General features: G+C 36.8%; 1 protein-coding gene across 1 annotated transcript; it reads left to right on the plus strand.

Annotated features, from left to right (window-relative positions):
* The first annotated feature begins 4,494 nt into the window (after nt 1-4,494).
* Nucleotides 4,495-18,130, plus strand: tmem276b (transmembrane protein 276b). The gene is made up of 4 exons (XM_048184429.1): nt 4,495-5,936; nt 14,638-14,751; nt 15,971-16,108; nt 16,352-18,130. The coding sequence occupies exons 1-4, from the start codon at nt 5,558-5,560 to the stop codon at nt 16,600-16,602; spliced, it is 882 nt and encodes a 293-aa protein (XP_048040386.1). The 5' UTR covers nt 4,495-5,557; the 3' UTR covers nt 16,603-18,130.
* The last annotated feature ends 1,309 nt before the right edge of the window (nt 18,131-19,439 follow it).

Genomic DNA, 19,439 nt, shown 5'->3' on the forward strand with positions numbered 1-19,439 from the left:
AGAAACATTTAATGTGTACAATATACAAAATATTTGTGTACAATATTTTTTTCAGGATTATTTGATGAATAGAAAGTTCAAAAGAACAGTGTTTATCTGAAATCTAATCTTTTGTAACATTATAAATGTCTTTACTGCCACTTTTGATTGATTTAATGCATCCTTGCTGAATAAAAGTATTCATTTCTTTAATTTCTTTTCAAAAAAATAAAAATAAAAATTCTTACTGACCCCAAACTTTTGAACGGTAGTGTATAATGCTACAGAAGCTTTGTATTTCAGATAAATGCTGTTCTTTTGAACTTTCTATTTATCAAGGAATCCTGAAAAAAAAAGTACACAACTGTTTTCAACATTGAAAATAATCATAAATGTTTATTGAGCAGCAAATCAGCATAATTAGAATGATTTCTGAAGGATCATGTGACACTGAAGACTGGAGTAACGATGCTGAAAATTCAGCTTTGCATCACAGGAATAAATTACTTTGTCAAATCATAAGTTTAAATTTAGTACACAGTTATTTTACAATTGGTAATAATATTTCACAATATTACTGTTTTTTACTGTATTTTTAATTAGAATAAATGTAAGCCTTGGTGAGCAGTACGAAACTTCTTTTAAAAATATGTAAAAATACTTAGATGGTGCTCCATTAAGCCAATTTTGGACTGTACTCCCAGGGGTGGATATAACCCCCTATATATATAACCCAGCGTATATATATATATATATATATATATATATATATATATATATATAATATATATAAATATACAGTACTGTGCAATTAAGAGATCTATATGTAAGCGGATACGGGGATTAAAAATCTGAATTATAGATGCAGCCAGAACTGGATCTGTAGGCCCATTGTCTCCTGGGCTACGTTGTAGTCAGGTCCAGACACAGGTTCTCCATCTGATCTGGATACGGCCTGGATCCAGCACCCGGCAAACCTCAGGATAAGCAGAGAGACAGATATTAGCGTAGATGCCAGTTATTCTGATGTACAGGTATATCTAGTGTTATAGGAAATGTTCTCGGTTCCGGCCGACCTAATTATTGCAGCGTAACAATCCTTTAACGGATTTGAAAAATGTTAATGTATTGATAATGTGTTATGTGTATGCAAGAGCAAAGAGATGTGTTTTTAGTCTAGATTTAAACTGACAGAGTGTGTCTGCTTCCCGAACAATGCTAGGAAGATTGTTCCAGAGTTTAGGTGCTAAATAGGAAAAGGATCTGCCGCCTTCAGTTGATTTTGATATTCTGGGTATTATCAACTGGCCTGAATTCTGAGATCGCAATAAACGTGAAGGACTATAATGCATTAAGAGCTCACTTAGGTACTGGGGAGCTAAACCATTTAGAGCTTTATAAGTAAGTAGCAAGATTTTAAAATCTATACGAATCAACAGTTTAATAGGGAGCCAATGTAATGTGCAGAACTGGACTAATATGGTCACTTTCTGGTTCTAGTAAGAACTCTAGCTGCCGCATTTTGGACCAACTGTAGTCTGTTTAAAAGCCGAGCAGAACAACCACCCAGTAGAGCATTACAATATCTAGTCTTGAGGTCTGAATGATTAACCAACTGTTCCGCATTTGTCATTGAGAACATATGTCGTAATTTAGATATATTTTTTAGATGGAAGAAGGCGGTTTTACAGATACTAGAAACATGACTTTCAAATGAAAGATTGGTATCGAAGAGCACACCCAGGTTCCTAACTGAGGACGAAGGTTTAATGGAGCACCCGTCAAGCGTTAGGGAGTATTCAAGGTTTTTTCGTGAGGAAGTTTTTGGTCCAAAGATTAGGATATCAGTTTTTTCTGAATTTAATAATAAGAAATTTCTTGTCATCCAGTTTTTAATGTCAGCTATGCATTCTGTTAGTTTTGTGAATTTGTAGGTTTCGTCAGGGCGCGAGGAAATATAGAGCTGAGTATCATCAGCGTAGCAGTGAAAACTAACACCATGCTTCCTAATTATCTCTCCTAAGGGCAGCATGTGTACAGAGTGAAAAGCAACGTTCCTAGTACTGAGCCTTGTGGTACTCCAAATAGAACTTGTGAGCGATACGACATCTCTTCATTAACTACTACAGACTGATAACGGTCAGATAAGTACGATTTGAACCATGCCAAAGCAATTCCACTAATGCCAATATAGTTTTCAAGTCTTTTTAAAAGAATGTTGTGATCGATAGTGTCAAAAGCAGCACTGAGATCTAATAACACTAATAGAGAAATACAGCCACGATCGGATGATAAGAGTAGATCATTTGTAACTCTAACGAGAGCAGTCTCAGTACTATGGTATGGTCTAAATCCTGACTGGAAATCCTCACAGATTCCATTTCTTTCTAAAAAGGAGCACAGTTGTGTTGAAACTGCCTTTTCTAGTATCTTTGACAGAAAAGGTAGATTCGAGATTGGCCTGTAATTTACTAAATCTCTCGGATCTAGTTGAGGTTTTTTAATAAGAGGTTTAATAATAGCCTGCTTAAAGGTTTTTGGCACGTATCCTAGTGTTAAGGATGAATTAATTATATCAAGAAGTGGACCTACGACCTCTGGAAGCATTTCTTTCAGTAGTTTAGTCGGCATTGGGTCTAACATACATGTCGTTGATTTTGATGATTTGATAAGTTTAGATAATTCTTCCTCTCCTATAGCGGCGAATGATTCTAGTTTTACCTCAGGGACACTACAGTGCACTGTCTGAAGCGAAACTGTGGACGGTTGCATGTTTTTAATTTTCTCTCTAATATTATCAATCTTGCAAGTAAAGAAGTTCATAAAGTCATTACTGCTGTGCTCTATGGAAACGTCAGCAGTTGAATCTCTGTTTCTAGTTAATTTAGCCACTGTGTCAAATAAATACCTAGGATTATGTTTGTTTTCTATTAAGAGATTTGAAAAATAAGTAGATCTAGCATTTCTTATAGCCGTTCTGTACTCAATCATTTTTTCTTTCCACGAAAGGCGAAAAACTTCTAGTTTTGTTTTCTTCCAACTACGTTCAGTTTTTCTAACTGCTCGTTTTAGAGCCCGAGTGTGCTCATCATACCACGGCGTTGGATTAGTTTCCTTAATCTTCTTTAGACGTAAAGGAGCGACTGCATCTAATGTGCTGGAAAAGAGAGAGCCAATAGTTTCTGTTGCAGCATCGAGTTCTTCTAAGTTGTCAGGTATACTAAGGCGATGAAACTGCTCAGGGAGATTATTTATAAAGCAATCTTTAGTGGTAGACGTGATGGTTCTACAATATTTATGGCTGGGTGGTGGTTTTGTAGCCTTGGCTAATTGTATTATACACGACACTAAATAATGATCTGATATATCATCGCTCTGCTGTAGAATTTCAACAGCATCAATATCAATTCCATGCGACAGTATTAAAGATCTAAGGTATGATTATGACAATGAGTGGGTCCTGACACGTGTTGTCTAACTCCAATAGAGTTTAAAATGTCTGCAAATGCCAATCCAAATGCGTCTTTATTATTATCTACATGGATATTAAAATCACCAACAACAAGGACTTTATCCGCAGCCAGTACTAACTCTGATAGAAAATCAGCAAATTCTTTGATAAAGTCATTATGGTGCCCTGGTGGCCTGTATACAGTAGCCAGCACAAATGTCAACTTACATAATGATACATAAAGCACCATCACTTCAAAGGAGTTATATTTGAAATTCTTTTGAATGATTCTGAATATATTACTATAAATTACAGCAACACCTCCCCCTTTGCCTTTCTGTCGAGGATTGTGTCGATAATCATAACCTTGAGGACTAGATTCATTTAAAGTAATGTAATCGTCTGGTTTTAGCCAGGTTTCTGTCAAACACAGCAAGTCTAGTTTATTGTCTGTGATAATTTCATTTACAATAAGTGCTTTTGAAGAAATAGATCTAATATTCAGTAACCCAAGCTTTATCATTTGTTTATCTGATTTATCTGTGATTTTCATTTTTTGAACATCAATTAAATTTTTACCCTTAAAAGGTTTCGGAAGTTTTTGTATTTACTAGTTCGAGGTACAGACACAGTCTCTATGTGATAATATCTAGGTGAAAGAGTTTCTATGTGCTGTGAATTATTTGAGTTCTGTGACGTGAGGCGGCTAGCAGACGGTCGGTTTAGCAGTTTGTCTGCGTCCTGACGGTGGGCCCTTTAGGTTTGTCATTTGCTGCGTCCTGAGGGCCCTTAAGACTATTTTCAGCCAAATTTCTAGACTATTTGAGAAGAGCAGCACCAGAGAGAAGAGCAGCACCATCCCGGGAGGGATGAATACCATCTCTTTTCAACAGATCAGGTCTGCCCCAAAAGCTTTTCCAATTGTCTATGAAACCTATATTATTCTGCGGACACCACTTAGACAGCCAGCCATTGAGTGATGATAACCTGCTAACTATCTCATCACTCCGACGAACAGGAAGAGGGCCAGAACAAATTACTTCTGCTGACATTGAATTTGCGAGTTCACACACCTCTTTAATGTTAATTTTAGTGATCTCCGACTGGCGAAGTCGAACATCATTTGTGCCGACGTGGATAATGATTTTAGAATATTTACTTTCTTCTGGTGATTTGCAGAGTCAGTAGAAAGGTCTCTTTAGTGTCCCTAGTTATTGTATGACTTAATTGTCTACTGCTGTAAACTGTTATGTCTTTAGAACTGTTGCACAGGTACATGAGCAATAATTGTTTGTAGCATTAACCACTTTTTTAATAAAGCTTATTATCTTTAAAATAAAGTATCCTGAAAAAGAGAGACATTTCTTATATATAGGCCTATCTATATATACACACAATTTTTATTATTTATTTATTTTACTTTTTTTGTTGTACCGTTATGACTTCCTCACATAAGTGTTTGCTTGCTCTAATTTCAATTTACCTTATATTTTAATAGATTTGCTGGTGATTATCTCAATGCTGATGCAATTATTTTTTTCAATCATTTTTACAGTAGCCTAAACAACTAATGGATTTAAGTGAGTATTCACTTTTTATAGCCTACTTGCAAAATAATAATAATAATAATAATAACAATTTACTTCCAAGGATACAGTATCGTCTCGAAGAAATATTTGAACAGCTGTTCACATCTGTGATGCTGTGCTGGAGTTTGTAACCAATAAATGACCCTCTCATGTTTGTCGCTATTCCTCATGTTCCTGATGGACCTGATTGGTCTCTTCTCAGTTCGCTGAGGCCCAAGAGGAAAGAGAGAGCATTACACTCGCACCAAGCACCACACACTCAGAGTCAGTACTGGTCCTTGCATCGCCTCTCCTCTCCTCTTCTCTTCTCTTCCCATCTCTCCCCCTCTCCTTAACTCAAAAGCAGAATAGATGGTGGAAAAGCAGCACATCTGTCCGGGCGCTCTGCAACAATAGATCGCATCGAGCTGGAGTCGAGCCTGGTCATGTCAGCGTCCGAGAGCTGCTAGAGATTCGGCGTGTTTTCTTGCTTTGCCTTTCACAACGGCTGCCGAGGGAGGACCGCGCGTCTGTCTGGGCTCTCCAACGAGCGGAGAAGATGGCCGCCATTAAGATTTTAACCAGCGCGGGGCTTTTCTTGGCGTTTTCCGCTCTGGTCTTGTTGGTTATGGCCATCTGCACCGATTATTGGTACGAGACGGATGCCCGGCGGCACCGCGAACGCTGTAAGAACTACGCAAACAAGCGGAACGATCCCGGATACATTTACATCTCAAATCACAACTTGCCTCTCCAGATGCCTCCAAAGGGCTATGAGAGGAAAGCGACGGAAGCGCGCGTGAAGCGCCACGCTCCGGCTTCGGCGACGGCCATGGAGTCTCACTGCAGCCGCCAGTTCAACTCCACCATCTCCGGTCTGTGGAGAAAGTGTCACCGCGAGGGTTTTGACCTGGAGACCGAGGATCTCATTTACAAAGGTGAGTTGCTTTATGTGTTGAGGTGCTTTGACAACCAGAGCCTCGGTCCAAGCCGTTTTGTTTAGAAGTGAACGGATGTGGACGTTATCAGCGGTAAATCTCACGCGAATATTTTGCCTGACTATTATCAATGCCATTCGGATATGCTCGTTCTTCTCGTTGTCACCGTACCTACGTGGCATTAGCCTCCGTTAAGTGGCACCTCCTTTATTAAATTACGTTATTAAGTTTAGTTGTAAAGCGATGTCGACAGTAAAGGGGAAATGTGGAAGGCCTGAATCTGATCCCTGTCGCTATCCGAGGTGCTGAATTCAGCCTACCTGTGTCATCTGGAAAGGCGGCACAGAAGCTGCTTATATACCACGAAAAGGTGCATTTACATAGACTATTTAATGCTGCACGGTTTTTATATAGCAATATTGTCATTTTTAAATTTTTACATTTAGAAAAATACGAAATGATTTATGTAAATATGAAATTAAAAATAAATTGTGGATCAGTGACAAATAAGAGATGAAATAAAGGAGAATTTCTATGAAAATCTAGAATTTTTCTATGAAAAACCTGCATGTTTGTTACACCACACTGATTTGACGGACACTTATTTAATAGCAAAACTGTTTAAAAGTATATAGAAGGGATTATGCCAAACAACCTAAAGCACATTTTCTTTTTTTCAAGAATTTACTCTTTTCTTTCCTTTCATATATTCTGTGATGACAATAGCAAAGTTCAAGGCTGCTCTGCTTCTGATGCTGCATCTTGTACACAAAACCAAAGCAGCAGCAGAGCATCCTCTGACAAAATGGGTTGAGGTGTATGTTATGAACTTTATTTATTCTAAATCTTATGTGATCTAAATGCTCAGGGTTGGCTTAATAAACAAAACAAAATTAGAAATATTTACAGGAGGAAGGACAAGGAAATGCACTGTTCAGGTGTGGCCTATAATGTAGTATTAGTGAATATAAGTATTTGTTTTGTAAAACTTAATACTATGTTAAAGAATGCCTAGACTGTATAGTTTATCAGATAACAATATCCATAAGATGATTCAACTTAAAGGGTTAAGTTATTATGTTTTACTTCCCTCGTCATATGAATATCTAATAAATAAGAGGCTTACAGCACCCTCCTCTTCTTTGATAAAGATCTCATTCCATGTTATGTTCAGGCCTTAAGTGTGAGCTATTACAGCAGCCATTTCTCTTGCTGGGTTGCAAAGAGAAGGAACGCTGCTCACTTGACCATATCTTCATCAATAATTTGTTCATTGATTTTCCCAGGTCACCCTAAGTGGCTCTGTAGATGTCATGAATGATGAAGTAGTGATGGTGTGCAACCATTCCAGTTAGACTGTGAGCCAACACCCAGGAAAACATTTTTTTTCCAGATTTATAGTGCAGTTTATTCACCAATCCTTGTCAACTCAGTAATCTTTGTGTTCAGATCAAGCAAGCAAAACATTGTTCCTTGTTGTCGGTGATACTCTCCTGAGCAAAATTAACATATTTGGTTCTATCTGGTTCACTTGTCCTGATGGGTAAAAATATAGCACTGTTAATTTACCAAAACAAACAGAACTGGAACAGTTCAGACTGAATCTAATTATTGTAGTAGACCATGTGTCCTCCAAATGTAAAATATTTTAAATAAATTGAATAAGACAAATGTCATGCTTCTTTGGAGAGTAATTCTCAGAAAGAATACATATATAAAGCTATTAAAATGTGATATGCACATTTGAGTTGTATCCTAAAAATCTTATCTGCAGGGTATTGATTTTTGTTTCTTTTGTTGTAACTTTGGTTCACCAATGTAGAGTTTCCATCAGATATCACAGACAGTTTTCCTTGTTTACACAAATAAGAGTACAAGAATACGCATTTTCTTCAGCAGAGAATGAACAGTTGAATGTGCAGAGTGCCTTTGTGAGAGATTCCTGCTCTTTGATGTGTCTGTTTGTGATTGTGATAAGAACAAGCTGTCACAATATATTTGACACATAGATATGATAAACATGACACAATGTGCTTTCTGCTCAGCTCACACTGGGTCTGTACTCAACATTTCATCACAGATCTGTATAGCAGCAAACTCAATGTGTTTTTGTACCTTAGAAAACACTTTGCTGAATGAATTTAACAGTAATTTCTGTAAAGATTGTAATTTATAAATGGCAGCACATCTTCTCCCTCCTCTCATCTCTTATTTTGTCTAATCCACAATATGTTTATCACAGTATGTCAACATGTTCCTGACAACAGAGAATCCAGTGAACCAGTTTTTCACACTCAAGTGCAGCATTTGCGTTTTATTTTGTTGTATATGACAGATTAAAATCACATTGTGATAGAAAAAGAACATCTAAACTAGGCTTTTTGATGCAGCAGGACGTGGTCATATTTCGATGGGTTATGAGAACCACTTTGTGGTGTGTGTGTTTTAGTAATTCAATTGAGTGATGTTGATGAAAGCCAGTGTCTGCATCATGAAATCTCTCAGAATAATATATCAGCTGCTGTCCGTGAAATGTTAAGAGGTGATTCATATCATTGTGGATTAGCTTTCAACAGCAGTTTCTCAATATTTTTCAGGTTGTACATATATGCTGTATATGTAGGTCTGGAGACCTCTTGGCCTGGGTCTCGTTACTTAGTGTCTGGTCTGAATCTGGGTCTTGGCTTATGGTCTCAGACAAAAACCACATGGTCTCAGTCTATTTTTGGCATATTAAAGGCTGTATTCATATATTTACCCTTGTTTCATTTTAATTCTGTATAATTTAACCATTTGGATTTAAAAGTTTGTTTACAAAACATTTTCATATTCTATTCAATTAAGCTTTTGCTTCTGTTTTAAGAGGAGCAGTTCAAAATGATCAGTTAGAAAACTCTAGTCTCACTTTGACACAAATAACCTTTGTATCTGTCATCAAGAGAAACTTGCATATTTTAATATTCATTTAAGTTTTGAGAAATGTCATTATTTCTTCGGTGAACTTTGCTGACATTCATTTTACATTTTCTGGTACTGTTGACTTGGAAATATATTAGGGGTGTAACGGTACACTGAAGTAACGGTTCGGTAAGTACCTTGGTTTTGGGGTCACGGTTCGGAACAATAGGAAAAATTGTCACAATTTAGATTAGAGTCAAATTCTCACTATTAGCTAACTATTAACCATGACTTTTGCCTCAGTGATCCCCTAATTACTGCTTATTAATAGTTAGTAAGGTAGTTGTTAAGTTTAGGTATTGGGTAGGATTATGGGATGTAGAATAAGGCATTAATATCTGCTTTATAAGTATTAATAAACAACCAACATCCTAGTAATATACTTGCTAATAAGTAACTAGTTAATAGTGAGAATTGGACCCTAAAGTTTTGCCGGACAAAGGAACAAATCCACAATGCTAGGTTTGCAAATCACAGTTTGTTCCACCTAGTGGCATTTAGTCCCCAGTTGGTACAGTACAGCCTTCTGTATTAAGCACTAAGCAGTAAACAGAATGCACTCTTATAGGTCATATTTTTTTGCAGGTCTGATAAAAAACAAATTCTAGTTGCATTCTAGTGGACTTTGTTTTCAAGCGCTCAAGTCATTTGCATATGCACTGTTCTTCTTATGCTGTATTTCCTGTTGTGGCAGTTAGCAAACAGTGTTGTATTACCGTGCACGCCCCCTACTGGATTGGAGCATGGATCGCTTATGACTGTCAAGTCACCTTTATTTATATAGCACTTTTTACAATGCAGATTGTGTCAAAGCAGCTTTACATTGATAACTGGTTCATACATTTTGGCTGCACAGCAGCTCTTAAAGAATAGTGTCAATGCAGGCAGATCAGAAGCACTGTTGAATAAATGTCAAGAATACTGCTGAATATCAAATGTCAAGTCAAATGTCAAGTGTCCCCAACTAAGCAAGCCAAAGGCGACAGCAGCAAGGAACCCAAACTCCATCAGGTGACATCAAGTGGCAAACAAGTGGCAAATAGGTGTTAAAATGGAGAAAAAAACCTTGGGAGAAACCAGGCTTAGTCGGGGGGCCAGTTCTATCATAAGTCTGATAGGATCGCAACAATCAAAGTATTTATTTCAGTTCCATCCAGTTGAGGATCGTATTCGACTGTATTCGTCCTCTGATTACATGCACGGAACAGTGGCGTCCATACCGTACAGTTCAGGGCGAATACATGTACCGCTACACACCTAAAATATATGTATAGTTAACACATTTTTCTGTGCCCTTAATCTTACTTAAAGGGATATTTCACCCCAAAAATGAAAATTTTGTCATCATTTACTCACCCTCAAGTTGTTGCAAATCAGTATTAAGTTCTTTCTTCTGCTGAACAAAAAAGATGATATTTTGAAGAATGTCGGTAACCAAACAGTTGATGGGCCGCATTGACTTCCATAGTATGGGGAAAAAATACTGTGGAAGTCAGTGGTGCTGCAAAACTGTTTGGTTACCGACATTCTTCATAATATCAAAATATTAGAGTGTGCGTATGCTAAAATCCTTCATTTTTATAAAAGCAGTCTTTGATGTGGAAAATTGCTTAGCGCCACATCAGGGTCTAAGAAGATGTATGCACTTTTCCTTGTGGCAGAGAGTCAGAGCACTGCAGGTATTTGGAAATCTAAGCAATTCTTGCTGCTCGCCATTCTCAAGTATGTTTTATAGATATATACAGTGCTCAACGTAAATGAGTACACCCCCTTTGAAAAGTAACATTTTAAACAATATCTCAATGAACATAAAAACAATTTCCAAAATGTTGACAAGACTAAGTTTAATATAACATCTGTTTAACTTATAACATGAAAGTAAGGTTAATAATATAACTTAAATTACACATTTTTCAGTTTTACTTAAATTAGGGTGATACAAAAATGAGTACACCCCACAACAAAAACTACTACATCTAGTAGTAGTATGGCCTCCTTGATTTTTAATGACAGCACCAAGTCTTCTAGGTATGGAATGAACAAGTTGGCGACATTTTGCAACATCGATCTTTTTCCATTCTTCAAGAATGACCTCTTTTAGAGACTGGATGCTGGATAGAGAGTGATGTTCAACTTGTCTCTTCAGAATTCACTATAGGTGTTCGACTGGGTTCAGATCAGGAGCCACTGAATCACTTTCACTCTGTTCTTCTTCAGAAATCCAACAGTGGCCTTAGATGTGTGTTTAGGATCATTGTCATGTTGGAAGAGTGCACGACAACCAAGGGCACGGAGTGATGGTAGCATCTTCTCTTTCAGTATAGAGAAGTACATCTGTGAATTCATAATGCCATCAATGAAATGCAGCTCCCCGACACCAGCAGCACTCATAGAGCCCCACATAAGGACACGGCAACCACCATGTTTCACTGTAGGCACCATGCATTTTTCTTTGTTTTCCTTATCTTTGTGACGCCATACAGTTTTGAAGCCATCAGTTCCAAAAACATTTATCTTGGTCTCATCACTCCAGAGTATAAAGACCCAGTAGTCTTCATCTTTGTCAGCATGGGCCCTAGCAAACTCTAGGCAGGCTTTTTGGTGCATAGGCTTTAGGAGAGGCTTCTTTCGTGGACGGCACCCATGCATGCCGTTCCTCTGCAGTGTACACCGTATTGTGTCATGGGAAATAGTCACCCCAGTTTGGCTTTCTACTTCTTAAGATAACTGCAGTGAACTTGCATGCAGATTTTCTTCAACTCTTCTCATCAGAAGACGCTCCTGTCGAGGTGTTAACTTGTTAACTTTGCTGATCTTCTTGTAGCCTTCACCTTTCTGGTGTAAAGAAATGATTTTCTTTCTCAGGTCTTGTGACATTTCTCTTCCATGTGGTGCCATTGCTGACAGCATGAAATAGGAAGGGGTTTTAACACCCTTTTATAGTCAGCTGTCTGCTGGACACCTGTGTAATGAATATTAGACTCAGTTGTGGTCATTCTTGTTAAATTAGACAGTTGAAGTCTAAAATTTAGCTTTGCTCCAGAGACTTTCAGTGGGGTGTACTCAGTTTTACATCACCCTAATTTGAGTACAACTGAAAATTTTGTTCTCTAAGTTATATTATTAACCTTACTTTCATGTTATAAGTTAAACAGATGCTATATAAAACTTAGTCTTGTCAACATTTTGGAAATTGTTTTTGTGTTCATTGAGATATTGTTTAAAATGTTACTTTTCAAAGGGGGTGTACTCATTTATGCTCAGCACTAATATATATATATATATATATATATATATATATATATACAAATATACAAATACATATTGTGAACATATATACAGGTGCATCTCAATAAATTAGAATGTCATGGAAAAGTTCATTTATTTCAGTAATTCAACTTAAATTGTGGAACTCGTGTATTAAATAAATTCAGTGCACACAGACTGAAGTACTTTAAGTCTTTGGTTCTTTTAATTGTGATGATTTTGGCTCACATTTTACAAAAACCCACCAATTCACTATCTCAAAAAATTATATTAAAAAAAAAAAAAGGATATTTTAAACAGAAATGTCAGGCATCTGAAAAGTATGTTCATTTCTATGCACTCAATACTTGGTTGGGCCTCCTTTTGCATGAATTACTGCATCAATGCGGTGTGGCATGGAGGCGATCAGCCTGTGGCACTGCTCAGGTGTAATGGAAGCCCAGGTTGCTTTGATAGCGGCCTTCAGGTCATCTGCATTGTTGGGTCTGGTGTCTCTCATCTTCCTCTTGACAATACCCTATAGAGAATCTCAGTCAACTTTCCATGAATATGCTTTGGCACAGCACTCTGCGAACAGCCAGCTCTTTCAGCAGTGACCCTCTGTGGCTTACCCTCATTGTCTTGATGATCGTCCTCTGGACAACTGTCAAGTCAGGAGACTTTCCCATGACTGCTGTTGGGATTACTGACCTAAACCAGTATTTATACCCTGAGAATGGTAATTTAATAGAACATGAAATTAAATATTCTAATAATCTGAGATACTGATTTTTTTTATTTTGATCAGCAGCAAGCTGTAATCATAAAAATGAAAACAAAAAAGTTTCATTTTGATGAAAAAAGTCTGGAAATATTTTACTTTGTCTTTACTTTTTGGATTAAATTACAGAAAAAAAACAATTTTCAGGATATTCTAATTTATTGAGATGCACCTGTATGTTAATGATTTTATTAGGCAGAGATCTGAAACCAATCAGCCATGCACAATTTTCAAGATAATTTGCAAAATATAAATTTCACATCTGGAAGAGAGGCGTATGCACGTTCTCTGAATCATGTATACGTACATTTGTGAAATGATTTTAAGATCAAATGTAAGACGGATTCTACACGTTTTAGAAATGAGGCCCCATATTTTTCATCACCATCACCTTAACAACTGGAAGAGTGTCAAACCATGCATGTTGCAACACTTATGAATAGAACATGAATGCCTGCTCTGATTTATGCAAATCAATCCCAGACCAAATCATTAGCTGGAGGAAAGCTAAAAATAATGCTGATGTGGGTGAAAAGAACAAAACTGTACCTTGAAAAACCCTGCATAGCCTGTGGGGATTGAAATGTATTCGTATAATACAGCAAACAGTGAAAGTCACAACATTTCATGCTATCTGATTTATATTTGAGGTTTCTCTGGTAACGATTTGAATTACTACAAGATTAAGCCTGTTTTATGTCCAGAATAAGGAAAACGTATGAATGAAAATGACTGTTTAAGCTTCATAAAGTGCAAAGGTTCACACTTGCCTATTTAGAATTCATAAGATTCTCATCAGGGATACACACGACTTCTGACACACAACACACTTACGTCATTCAAGATGACGCAAAACCTTACTGTGCCAACCAAGTGCTTGTCTCTATCTCAGAGTTTTTTTTTTTTAATAAAAATAATATGGTATACATGCTACTGTTTAGGATTTTTTTTTTTTTTTTTTTTGGATAACAAAGTAGTAGTTTTGCAGTCACACTCTTAGAAGAAAACCTTGAAGGGGTCTGTCAGGTGCTTCATATATAGAGCCTTTTAGGGGTTCCCACCATGGATCATCATTTTATGGATTTAGTTTTAGTTAATTCATTTTGTTTTAATTCATTTTTAATTTTAATTACATTTTAGGAATTAAACAGCTCATTACATACTTTATCTCTAGGGGGAAAAAAAAAAAACGTTAAACATCAAAGTATTATGCAATCATTTAAGACATTTCTCCTTACATAGAAACATTTGGCCATAAAGGTTCTTTAAAATTAAATCAGCCTACCGGTTCTAAATAGAATCTTTCTTCCTAAGCGTGATTCTGTGTTTCAGTGACATTAGTGATTGGTGTTTCTGCAGTTCAGGTATTCTTAAATACTGAAAGGTTTACAGATACTATTAAATGTTTAAATGAAGGCTTGTTTTGAAAGCCTCGTTCTCTAATTTTACATGAAAGTAAAATCAATTTGAAATGTAACTATGACATTTATGACCCTGTGAATTTGATTATGTGTGCCTAATTGCTCTCCAGGAAATCCTTTAATTAAAGTGAATACAACCATGGGCCGCTTTGTTGCATTTTATGATCACAACAGACCTGCTGTTCCTCAGGAGATTAAAGCCTCGGACTGATTTGCTTTTCCTAAACAGTCGCTATAAATGTCATAAAAGCAAATACTTTTGTACAATTCTTGATTCACTGTTTTGTTCAAATAGGGTTGATTCAGAGATGCACCCCTGTGACGTATCATTACACCTCTTCAATCCTGCCTCGAAATCTTCCCATCAATATCACTAAGACCATCCGACAAGATGAATGGCATGCCCTGCGTGAGTCTGACAGCCACTTTTTCACTTGTGTCAGATTTACAAAATTCATGCCTTGAGGGTTAATCAGTTCATTAATGCATAAACAATTGTGTCTATGATGTGCATGTTTAAAGACAATATTTGTGAAACTATGTGTATACACACTTTTTACTTATAAAGAGATTGTAACTGATCCATCTCCAATCCCCAGTGATAGCAATATTACTTTTCCTGTGACCTTATAGAGAATTAATGGAGAATGAATGGATGGATGATCCTTTGTAACGCTCCTAGCTAGACTTCTTATATTGTTTAAATGAAAGCACACTTTCAGTCACTGGATTAGAGATCTTGCACTTAAGAAGATTCATTATTTCACCAAAAGGTCAACCATTTTATACTGTCTGTCAGCCTACTGACAAATATGCAGAATGCTCACTGAAATTAATATTTCCCTCTTATTTAGATTTAATAACTTCTCTATCTCTTTTTTTATAGAAATACTGGAAACACTTTACAATAAGGTTCATTAGTTAACTACATTAGCTAACATGAACTAATAATGAACTGTACTTCTACAGCATTAATCTTTGTTAATGTTAATTTCAAAATGTACTAATACATTTCTAAAATCAAAAGTTGTATTTGTTAACATTAGTTAATGCACTGTAAACTAACATGAACAAACAATGAACTGCTGTATTTTTATTAACTAACGTTAACAAAGATGAACAAATACAGTAACAAAATTGTATTGCTCATGGTTAGTTACATTAACTAATGTTAACAAATGAACCTTATTGTAAAGTGTTACCGAAATACTTTTATTCAACAAAGATCAAATAAAGTGACAATGTTAAATGTTAAAAAAAGATTTCAATTTCAAACAAATTCTGTTATTTTGAACCTCCACTTCATCAAAGAATACTGAATAAAATGTTTTCACAACTGTTTTCAATTGTGATATTAATAAGAAATGCTATTTTTACATGAGTGAATAGACAAAAGAGTTTGATAAGGTATAATAATATGAAATAATAAGCACAGAAGATGGATCTTTTATTATGGATTATTATTTTCCCTTATTTCAAATCAATAATTTACCTAACTCCTTAATGAATAAAAAAGTTGTGAATGCAAAAGTAAATATTTAGCATGCAATATATATAAGTCATCACTAGATGCTTACAAGCCCTGAATAGCAACAAAATTGGCTTGATGTTGGTGGTTTGTGCTGCAGATCTGCGGAGGATGACAGCAGGTTTTGTGGGCATGGCTGTCTCTATCATCCTTTTTGGCTGGATCATCGGAGTTCTTGGATGCTGTCAACAACATGATCTCATGCAGTATGTAGCTGGACTACTCTTCCTCATGGGCGGTAAGTGTGTTTGTGTGCGTGAGAGAGAAAGAGAGAGAGAGAAAGTGACGGAATGTAACCTGACTGCTCAATTTTGTCGCCATCTAGTGGTTGCTTTCTCATACAACATTATGTAAATACTCAAAGGTGCTTTGAAAATAGATCAAAAGCATGAACTCTTTGTATCCTACATTTGTGATCTAAAAGGAAGGTGTGTTTCATGAATGTTTGATGATACATCTTGAGTAATTTCCTCTCTGACAGGAACCTGCTGTATTATCTCCCTTTGTACGTGTGTGGCGGGCATTAACTTTGAGCTGTCCCGTTACCCACGTTACCTTTACGGCCTTCCAGAGGACATCAGTCATGGGTACGGCTGGTCCATGTTCTGTGCCTGGGGCGGACTGGGTCTCACCCTGCTGGCCGGTTTCTTATGTACGCTGGCCCCTTCTTTAAGCAGCCCCTTGGCCCGCACCACAGTCCACAAGTCCAGGCACGAAAATGGAACTGTGTGAGCAGAGACTTGGAGCAATGTTGCAGAGGCATTTCCACAACATGTATACAGCGTCTACGTAAGGACAAAACATCTGGCCTATTCATCATCATGCGGTAAATTGACTGGATCATCCCTCTATCCATTTTCATATGACTCAAGGGGCTTTCGGGCTCTTGTTGATCACCGCTGTCAACGCAACTTGTGTACACCATCTGTTTGAATAAAAGGTATCTGTACATGGTCTGGACACAGCTGAGAGTCAAGATGGAGACACATGCACGGATCACAGAGCATCTTCCACCCTCTCACATGTCTCACTCTGGCACAAAAAAAAAAAAAAAAAAAACTCCCGACAGAGAAGTGAGCTGGAGGCAACTGTCATCTCTCCAAGAGGATTCATAATAAAATGGTGCTCTCTTTTCAAAATTTCACAACTGCACAGAAATCTTTTCAAAGACAGCAAGAGAACAAATAAATCCACAGGTTTTCTTATAGCTGACTGATGGTGTGGAGGAGTTTAAGCTCAGAATGAAGTGGGGAGCAACAGAAAGGAGAGATAAAAGTATTTCTGTCATTCAAGCTTTGAGAAGCACATTTCCCAAGGCCTCAAAGAGTCTGTACTTGTAAAAAATACTTCATTTTGTCTAGATTTCAGGTCTACATTTGTATGAAATTATGCTTAGGATACAAATGGATCCTTTTCACTCTTTGTTATGATTGTAACGATCGATGACCTGGCTTGGACTGTGTTTTGAGGAATCTGACCAAATTTATTACAAAATGGCATGTGAACCTAATTTGTTTTTGAAAATGTTTGCAGGGGTTATTTCTGAACGTCATTTCTCATGAAGCCTTATTGCTGTTATGAGCACAACACGCTTAGAATCAGAGTTATACGAGAGCTCAGCACCTTCCAACCATGACTGAATGTTGTTGAATAGTCGAGATACAATTAAAGCTCTGGATGCACATGCAAGTGTTATATTTAGTCACAAAAAGAGAAATGAGGTCTACAGAAAGCGTAATGTATAGAGAATTTAAATTGATTGCTGGAGTGGGCTACAATACATGACGCAACAAGCTATAATGTTTACATTACATTATTAACTCCAACCAAACAATATTTTAAACTACCCTGACAAGCCTGGAGGCTTTAATCTAGTAATAATCTAGTAATGTCTTTTTTAACAGTGAGTATGTCTCCACGTTGTCATGAATAATTCATGTTGATTCTTCTCACCAATGGATATTATTTATTGAGGATGCTACTGTGAAAAGCACAGTTACCATAAATCATTTAACAACGCCTCACATGTCTTTGCCAAATGTATATTCATAGTCTCAGACCTCCACATACTCCAGATCAAGTCTTGAGCACAACGTACTGATGTTGATATTCACGGCGGGGATGTGGAAATGCAATAGTTAAAGGTGCTAAAGAGGATGTTTTGTTTTATACATTTTTGCAATATTACTTGAAACTGTCTTTACTAACTGATAAAAGACTATTTATTAGGTGCACTGAAAGGAATAATATTAATATACATAATCTGTGCATGAGGTAGGGCCTTAAAAACATCAGCATAAACGATTGGCCCTCTGGCTTGTCAATCACTGCCGTGACGTTCCTTGTGAGAGACGAGCGCGGCTGCGCGCTCCAGTAACTTTCCACACTCCACAGGCGCCGCATGCAATGTTTTTGTCAGGAGACAGGAGTAACAACTGCAGGTTATGAGTTACCTGCGGTGAGTCCGACATAATGAATCCACTAACACGACACAGCGAATGCCGGTGGTAAACACTCGTGTTCCAATACTCGTGCACGAGTTTTGGGAGGCGTTCCCTCGAAAGGAGGGGGTTTGTTCTTACGCATGCGCTCATTTCAAAAACTCAGTAACAGTCTTTGGTTTCTCAGTCGATGAAAAGATCCTCTTTATCACCTTTAACGTAAGACGTTATAAGGACTGCAAATACTGTGGAAGTATTCCGAGGGGGTATTTTGGGAAATAGGAAAGTGTTTGTAAATTACATTTGAGGGGAAACTGGGGAGTCCAGTCGTTTTTATGGAAAAGCTTGTTTTGTGCTTTAATTGTATACAGCTGATTGGCACAAACATTTATGTCATAGACATAAAATGAACAAAGCCAAAAGAACAAATCCCTTTAGGTAGATAGGAAAGAGTTGTATTGAGTGTGAACTTTCTGATGAACTGCAGATCAGGTATTGACTGAAAACATATTGGCAAAGAAGTAATAAACGCCATTTAGAAAAGATGAAAATGAGAATGTTTTGGAGAGCATTAAAAAAGAGCACAAATGTGTAAAAAAAATAAATAAATGCAGTTTCAGGTGTTTTGTCACTTTTGGGGAGATATGAGAGACATTTGTACAAATGCTGCCATTTTCTTTGGCAGCTGAAGTAGCACCACTTTTTTATTTATTTTGGGTATGAACTGTTTTTACTGGTTCATTTCATAAGGAGAAAACAGGTGTCATTGTCTCGCATGCAGTCATATTGATTCACTTCAGTGTATTTAGATTGTGTCAATTTTTTTAAAATGACTTATTTTATGAAATAAAATGTTAGTAGCATTTCATCACAAGGTGCTTTTCATTTATATTTCATAATTTTTTTAATTAAAATGTTTTTGAATGTGAAAGTCCCCATTGGCTTCTATATGAGTACATATACAAGATTGCATGCTTGTGTAAGACAATTAATAATAATCCTGAGTACATGAAGGGAAGCATATGGGGCCGGTGGATCATGTTTAATATATTTTCGGTAACACTTTGTACCTTAATGTTACTTAATTGACCTGAGCTAACATGAACTAACAATGAACAGTTGTATTTT

Source organism: Megalobrama amblycephala, linkage group LG3 (genome assembly GCF_018812025.1).
Source record: "Megalobrama amblycephala isolate DHTTF-2021 linkage group LG3, ASM1881202v1, whole genome shotgun sequence".
Lineage (NCBI taxonomy): Eukaryota > Metazoa > Chordata > Actinopteri > Cypriniformes > Xenocyprididae > Megalobrama > Megalobrama amblycephala.